Source organism: Chiloscyllium plagiosum, chromosome 5 (genome assembly GCF_004010195.1).
Source record: "Chiloscyllium plagiosum isolate BGI_BamShark_2017 chromosome 5, ASM401019v2, whole genome shotgun sequence".
Lineage (NCBI taxonomy): Eukaryota > Metazoa > Chordata > Chondrichthyes > Orectolobiformes > Hemiscylliidae > Chiloscyllium > Chiloscyllium plagiosum.
In genome coordinates, this window is record NC_057714.1 from 123,792,277 (window position 1) to 123,800,703 (window position 8,427).

General features: G+C 48.0%; 1 protein-coding gene across 1 annotated transcript in view; it reads right to left on the reverse strand.

Moving 5' to 3' along the window:
- The window catches only part of LOC122550361 (protein scribble homolog), a 114,912-nt gene that overhangs the window by 14,997 nt on the left and 91,488 nt on the right, over nt 1–8,427 (reverse strand). Inside the window, exons 22-23 of the mRNA XM_043691091.1 lie at nt 1,282–1,338; nt 728–808 (exon numbers count right to left, since the gene is read on the reverse strand). Of these exons, the coding sequence (XP_043547026.1) occupies nt 728–808; nt 1,282–1,338 (138 nt within the window). The remainder of the gene's footprint in view (nt 1–727; nt 809–1,281; nt 1,339–8,427) is intronic.

The following is an 8,427-nucleotide window of genomic DNA, read 5'->3' on the forward strand; positions in this document are numbered from 1 at the left end:
CCCACACGGACCCTCCCCTCCCTGTAATCCCAAACGGACCCTCCCCTCCCTGTAATCCCACACGGACCCTCCCCTCCCTGTAACCCCAAACTGACCCTCCCCTCCCTGTAATCCCAAACAGACCCTCCCCTCCCTGTAATCCTGCAGTGAGTGTACAATGTAGAAGCTGGACACTGCTCTGAAACCGGTGTGTGCGTGCGTGTTGATGTGTGTGAGAGGAGTGAGTGTGTACCAATCTGACTGGGTGTGTGCCTGTGCCTGACCCCCATGTGGTAAGGCAGCACTTTACTGGCTGTACATGGGGATGTAAAGGGATACCTTGAGGTCTCTGCTCCTAACTCTGCCATTTCAGTTAGTCTTCAATAACAGGAAAATCTACTCAAACCTGGTGCAGCATCTTTCTAAAGGAGGTGTGAAGGCCAATACATTGTTAATGCATCAGCCACAGTGACACTATCAGCGCTCTCAGTCCAGTATTATCAATCTCCCAGGGATGACTGCTCTGATTACACACTTTTACCAGAATTGACATTGAACCTGGAGTCGAGGGTGTAGACAGGAGATGGTAATTTGCAATGGGAGATGCTGACTGTCCCTTTTACATTGAGCCCCATTGGGTCGGTGGGTTCAGGGAACAACAGCATTACTATCAGCCTCTCAGCTGCTGGCTGGGAGAACACAGAGTCCCTGACATCACACACCATGCTGGGCAAACACTATTACCTACCCGATTAACCCTCTGTATGGCACTGCTGGGGAGTGCTGCCAGGGTCCTGTAATCCATTTTCAGTGGCTCTGTGCTGAAATTCTGTAAGCAATAAAGACAGCACTTTAACATGAGACAAGACAGCAGAATCCAGGAGAGCTCACTCAACCTGCAACTCCCTCTGGTGGAAGGGCCAATGTTTACAAGAAACAGAGAGAGCTTCACCTTAGTTCAACTTCAAAGAACAAATTACTTAACACGAACTCCCAAAGTTGATCTAGAAGGGGGTCCCCGAACCCCACCCCCTCCCCGCCAAAAGGGGGTCCCTGAAACCCCCTCACAGTGGGCCCTGAACCCTCATGGCTATCCCATGGACAGGAATCTCTGAACCAGACCCTGGTCAAGGAACGCCCAATCCCACAATCCCTCCATCTTTAACTAACTACAAATTTAAGTACGAGCCCAAAAAGGAGATTGTTATTGAAAAAGTCATAAGATACAGACTCTCACTCAATCACAAACCCACTCACTCAGTGAGCCTCAATGCAGCCTCTCTCCCTCCATTGTGTGCTCACCTCAGTTTCTCGCTCCAATCTCTGTGTTGCTTCTTCTTGCTCCCTTCGCATTCTCTCCTTTTAAAGCCAAAGGGACAACAGAGTTAAAGACAGCACAGCACAAACCAGCACACGGCACAGCACAGACAGGCCAAACACAGAAACCATCTATTCTCATCTCCATCCACAGTTCCGTACCCCCATCAGCAAGGTCAGAAATAACTCCACCAGACGTGTCACTCCATTAGCAATGAGAGAACCACTGGAGTGGATTCAGGCCATTCAGCCCCTCACATACTCTGATCGAGCTAGCCTTCAGTTACGTTTACCTACCTCTCCTCTGATATCCTTACCAGCAAACCCCTGCTGGGGTCCAGACTGAAATCTCAGTTAGCCCCCACTGTTTACTATGGAGGTGTAATGTCAAAACTGGCATTCTCCCCGTGAGGAGAAATCCTGCCTGGCATTCTCCCCGTGAGGAGAAATCCTGCCTGGCTTCACCCCTGACAGCTCTCCCCCCACGTCTCGCAGCAGTGCTGGAGAAGAAGATTTCTTTATTCCTATTTCCTTCAATGGCTTTTAGTGGTTTGTGGTCATGCATTAAACTTTCTTTCCTGGACCACACCTCCAAGTCTCTCACCACTGAGAGAATAGCCAGGTTGCTTGGTGTGGTCTATCTCCAGGGTAAGTTTCGCCAGCTGCAGACTCCTCGAACACAATTTCTCTTCCTTTGTAACAACCATGTCCCAATTGACACACATCACTGTGTCTTTCCTTGATCCACAATGAACGGATGGGGGTGCATGGTTCAGTCTCAAAATTTGCATATGACACATTTGGAAGTGCTGGGACCTGTGAGGAGCAGAGGGTAGAACACAGCTGCTCAGGTATTTCCCCGTTGTGAGCTGACTTTGAAGCCTGAAGCTTGGTGTGCCCCCTCAGCATGAACTGAGAGCACAGAGATCTGTTCCAAAACACTCTCAGCTCCACGGTGGCCACTCCTCCCTCAGAGTACACAGCCCCAAACACTCAACACAAGAAGCCCTGACGTAGAACAGCAAGAGAAGGTAGACAGGAACATAGACAATAAACAGTACAATCTAAAGAAGTGCAGGAGCAGAGGGCTCTGGGGTTATATTCAAGGTGACAGGGCAGGGCGGGAAGGTGGGATATGGGATACTGGACTCTAAATTAATGCATAGAGAGCAAGTGAAAGCAATGGAGAGAGGAGAGGGAGAGAGAGGAGAGGGAGAGAGAGGAGAGGGAGAGAGAGGAGAGGGAGAGAGAGGAGAGGGAGAGAGAGGAGAGGGAGAGAGAGGAGAGGGAGAGAGAGGAGAGGGAGAGAGAGGAGAGGGAGAGAGAGGAGAGGGAGAGAGAGGAGAGGGAGAGAGAGGAGAGAGAAAGAGAAACAGACAGAGAGAGAGAGAGAAACAGAGAGATAGAGAGACAGACACAGACAGAGATAGAGAGAGAGACACAGAGATAGAGACAGAAGGGAGAGAGAAAGAACAAAATGAATCACTAGAAAGACTCTGGGGTGAGGAATTTAAGTAGAGATTAGGGACGGCATGGTGGCTCAGTGGTTAGCACTACTGCCTCCCAGCACCAGGGGCCCGGATTCGATTCCAGCCTCAGGCGACTGACTGTATGGAGTTTGCACATTCTCCCAGTGCCTGCGTGGGTTTCCTCCTGGTGCTCCGGTTTCCTCCCACAGTCCAAAGATGTGCAGGTTAGATGAATTGGCCATGCTAAATTGCCCGTAGTGTTCAGGGATGTGTAGGTTAGGTGTATTAGTCAGGAGCAAATGTTGGGGGATGAGTTTGGTTGGGATACTCTTTGGAGGGTCTGTGTGGCCTTGTTGAACCGAAGGGCCTGTTTCTGCATTGTAGGGAATCTATAGATTGAAGAGGTACAATGCAGAGAATAGAAAAGAATCGATCAAGGTGTTCAAAATCATGAGGGGTTGGATAGAGTGAACAGGGAGACAATGCCATTGATGGAAGGACTGATCGCCGAGGTCATAGGTTGAAGGTGATTGGCTAAGGACACAAAGGCAAGACAAAAGCGGATGCTTTTATGCAGCACGGGGCTAGGATCTGGAACATGCCACCTCAGCATACTGCTGAGGCTCTGTCCGTTTCTTTTTCTTTGTAGATAATGGATAACACCACAAAGAAAAAAAACAGCGCACAACTCCAGGGAAAAGTGGATGTGGGACTTGCTAAACAGATCCTGCAGAGAGCCTGCACAGGTGCGCAGGACTGACTGGTCTCACTTTGGGCTCTTAACGCTCGAGTTTTTCTGTGGTGACTGTTCCGATACGTTTCTTCACAACAAATTTAAAACTGTTTCAGACAGCTTGCTGACAGAGTAAGCAGAACAAGGCTATCACACATAGTCTTTTTTGGTTGTAGAGTCCCTACAGTGTGGAATGAAGCACTGGTGGTGTAGCCCGCTTCCTATTTATATATTTGAGTTTCCGAGGGTTGGCGATGTCATTTCCTGTGGTGACATCATTTCCGGTTCTTTTTCCCAGGTGGTGGTAAATGGGGTCCGAGAGTTACGGCGGGAATGCCATGCTTCTAGGAATTCTCATGCGTGTCTCTGTTTGGCTTGTCCTATGATGGATGTGTTGTCCCAGTGGAAGTGGTGTCCTTCCTCATCCGTATGTGAGGATACTAGTGAGAGGGGGTCATGTCGTTTTGCGGCTAGTTGATGTTCATGTTTCCTCGTGGTTAGTTTTCTGCCCGTTTGTTACAGTCCTTGCATGGTATTTTGTAAATGACATTAGTTTTGCTTGTTGTCTGTATAGGGTCTTGCAAGTTCATTAGCTGCTGTTTTCGTGTGTTGGTGGCTTTGTGGGCTACCATGATGCCAAAGGGTCTGAGTAGTCTGGCAGTCATTTCCGAGGTGTCTTTGATGTCGGGGAGAGTGGCTCGTGTTTCTGGTCGTGTTTTGCCTGCTTGTTTGGGTTTGTTGCTGAGAAATCGGCGGACTGTGTTCATTGGGCACCCGTTCTTTTTGAATACACGGTACAGGTGATTTTCCTCTGCTCTGCATAGTCCCTCTGTGCTGCAGTGTGTGTTGGCTCGTTGAAATAACGTTCTGATGCAGCTTCTTTTGCGGGTGTTGGGATGATTGTTTCTGTAGTTCAATATTTGGTCCGTATGTGTTGTTTTCCTGTAGATGTTGGTTTGATGTTCCCCATTGGCTATTTGCTCTACTGTGACAGCTAGGAATGGCAGTTTGTTGTTGTTTTCCTCCTCTTTAGTGAATTTTATGTATTGATGGTCTTGAAGGTTTCCTCTAATTTGCTTTGTATAGTGATGACAAAGGTGTCATCCACGTAGCAGATCCAAACACCATCAGTGCTTCATCCAGACGCTCACTGAAGATGTTACCTAGTATGGTGACGAAATGTCTGAAAACAAACCTTCCAGCCCAATGAGCAAATCTACATCCATCATAACCATTGTCATGACTGAATATAGCAGGACTGCAGAGCTCAGATCTTACAATCCACTGACTGGCACAGAGTAGTCCTCTGTTGCTCTTTCATCAATTGGACAGATCTTTTTGAGGTGTGCCTATGCTGCTCCTGGCAGGCCCTCCTGCACTCTGCACTGAACCAGGGTCGATCTCCTGGCTTGATGGTAATGGTTGAGTGGGGGATATGCCGGGCCAAGAGGTTACAGATTGTGCTGGAGTCTAGTTCTGCTGCTGTTGATGGCCCACAGTGCCTCCGGGATGCCCAGTGTGAAGTTGCTGGATCAGTTTGAAGTCTGACCCATTTAGCACAGTGATAGTGCCACACAACATGATGGACGGCATTCTCAATGTGAAGGTGGGACTTTGTCTCCACAAGGACTGTGTGGTGGTCACTCTCACCGATACGGTCATGGACAGATGCATCTGCAGCTGGCAGATTGGTAAGGATAAGGTCAAGTGTGTTTTTCCCTCTTGTTGGTTCCCTCACCACATGCTGCAGACCCAGTCTAGCAGCTCTGAACCTGTCTCTCCAGAACATTACCTGGGTCTCTGGATTAACAGTTATTAGAAAAGTGATTGAGTTTCGGAATCATGATGACATGCTGCAGCTGTACAAAACTCTGGTTACGGCATTTGAGGTTGTTAAGAAAGCATATGGTGTTTTGGCTTTCATTAACAGGGAGATCGAATTTAAGAGCCGTGAGGTTTTGCTGCAGCTCTACAAGTCCCTGGTGAGACCACACTTGGAATATTGTGCCCAGTTCTGGTCGCGCTACTATAGGAAAGATATGGAGGCTTTGGTTTACCAGGATGTTGTCTGGACTGGAGGGCTTGTCTTACGAAGAGAGGTTGACTAAGCTCAGAGTTTTCTCTCTGGAGAGGAGGAGGAAGAGAGGAGACCTGATCGAGGTATACAAGGTAATGAGAGGCATGGATAGAGTCAATAGTCAGAGACTTTTCCCCAGGGCAGGATGGACTGCTACTAGGAGTCATAGTTTTAAGATATTAGGAGAAAGGTATAGAGGGGACGTCAGAGGAAGGTTCTTTATGCAGAGAGTTGTGAATGCATGGAATGCGTTGCCAGCAGTGATGGTGGAAGCAGAATCATTGGGGACATTTAAGCGACTGCTGGACATGCACATGGATAGCAGTGAGTTGAGGGGTGAGTCGGTTAGATTATTGTATTTTAAATTAGGAATAATCCTTGGCACAATGTCATGGGCCAAAGGACCTTGTTCTGTGCTTTACTTTTCTACGTTCTATTATAGGAAAGATGTGGAAGCTTTGGAAAGGGTTCAAGGGAGATTTACCAGGATGTTGCGTGGTATGGAGGGAAAGTCTTACAAGGAAAGGCTGAGGGACCTGAGGCTGTTTCCGTTGGAGGTGGTGGTTGAGAGGTGATTTAATTAAGACATATAAGATAATCAGAGGGTTAGATAGGGTGGACAGCGAGAGCCGTTTTCCTCAGATGGTAATGGCTAGCATGAGGGGACATAGCTTTAAATTGAGGGGTGATAGATATAGGGCAGATGTCAGAGGTGGTTTCTTTACTCAGAGTAGTAGGGGCGTGGGACACACAGCCTGCAGCAGTAGTAGACTCACCAACTTTAAGGACATTTAAATGGTTATTGGATGGACATATGGACAAGAATGGAATAGTGTAGGTTAGATGGGCTTCAGATTGGTTTCCCAAGTGTCTGTACTGTGTTCTATGTTCAATGACCTGATGGGACCTATCCCAGAATGCTGCGGGAGGCAATGGGGGAATTGCTGTGACCTTGTATGGAATCTTTATGTTCTCTTTAGTCACGGGAGAGGTCCCAGAAGACCGGAGTATAGCTAACGTTGTTCCTTTTTTTGAGGAGGACACCGGGGATAATCTGAGAAATTCCAGGCCAGTGACCCTGACGTCAGTGATAGGGAAGCTGCTGGAAAAGCTTCTTAGGGAGAGGATTGACTCACATTTGGAAAACTATGGACTTATTAGTGATAGGCACCACGGTTTTATATAGGGAAGGTCATGTCTCACAAACTTGATTGAGGTTTTTGATTAAGTGACAAACATGATTGACAAGGACAGAGAGTAAGTTGTTGTCTGTATGGATGTTTGACAAGTCCCTCATGGTTGGCTGATTCAGAGAGTGAAGTCAAATAGGATCCATGGTGAACTCTTAAGATGGACGTCAACCTGGTCTAGTCACAGATGACAGAGTAATGATGGAAGGGTGTGTTTCTGACCAGTGGTGTTCCAGAGGGATCAGTGCTGGAACCCCTGTTGATTGTAATATATATGAAAATGATTTGGAGGAGAATATAGATGGGTCTTATTGGTAAGTTTGCAAATGATACAGGTACATATTTATCAAGGAACACACAGTAGCTCTATACTCAGTGCCCTGACTGATGAAGGCCAATGTGCCAAAAGCCTTCCTCACTGCCCTGTCTACCTGGGACTCCACTTTCAGAGAACCATGCACCTGAACTCCAAGGTCCCTCTGTTCCACTACACTCCTTAAGGCCCTACCATTCACCATGAAACTCCTACCTTGATCTGACTTTCCAAAATGCAAGACCTCACACTTATCTTTATTAAACTCCATTTGCCATTTCTTGGCCACTTCTCCAGATTTCCCCCATTGCAATTTCTGACAACCTTCCTCACTGTCCACAATACTGCCTATTGTAGTGACATCAGCAAACTTACTAATCCTGCCTTGTACATTCTCATCCACATCATTGATATCAATAACAGACAGCAATGGGCCCAGCACTGACCCCTGAGGTACTCCACTGGTCACAGGCCTCCAGTCCAACAAGCAACAATGTGACTGACAGTTCTCTGCTGTTCCCTAATCTCCGTCTAAATCCTTTGGAAGAATCTGGTTGGATTCCTCCCATACCGCTCGGAGAGAACACGAGCAGCTGCTCGCTTCAAACTGCTACACTCTCAGATCCCTGAAATTCTCCAGTTTTTTTTATGATAGGGACTTGAAAGAGTTATGATAGCTGTGATCTCTGGGCGCAGAAAATCCTGTAACCTGGCAGCTGATGGCTAAATGCCAGGGCTAAAACCAGCAAGATCATCAGGGAAGAGGCACTGTCCATTCTCCAAGTTTGCCTGTAAATGGCATCAAGCATGGAGGGAGCAGCTCCAAATCAAGGCAGTGGCTGAACCACCCAGCCAGGCCCCAGGCAGTCATTCCAAAGGCAGCATGGCTGAGGGAGGCACTCCTTATCATGTATACCATTCCAATGTGTCTGACAGGCACTACTCACCCAGGCCCCAGTCTACAACCCCCAGTTACACACCACCATCACCAGCAGCGCACACACACGTACCCCCGAACCTTGCCTAGCCAATCCGAAGCACTGCCTGTCAGTGCAAATCAAAGCCTTACCACTAAAAGTGGATGAGGAGCAGGAATCAGATATTCAGCCCTTGGAGGCTGCTCGGACTTTCATGAAGGATATGGTTGATCTGGAACGACAGGACATCACTAGGAGATAGTGAGGACTGCAGATAGTGGACAAGTCAGGGTCAATAAAGTGTGGTGCTGGAAAAGCACAGCAGGTCAGGCAGTATCCGAGGAGCAGGAGAATCCACGTTTTGGGCATTAGCCCTTCATCAGGAACGTGGGGATGAGGGGGGGGGGGGGGGGGGGAGAGAAAGAAGGGGGC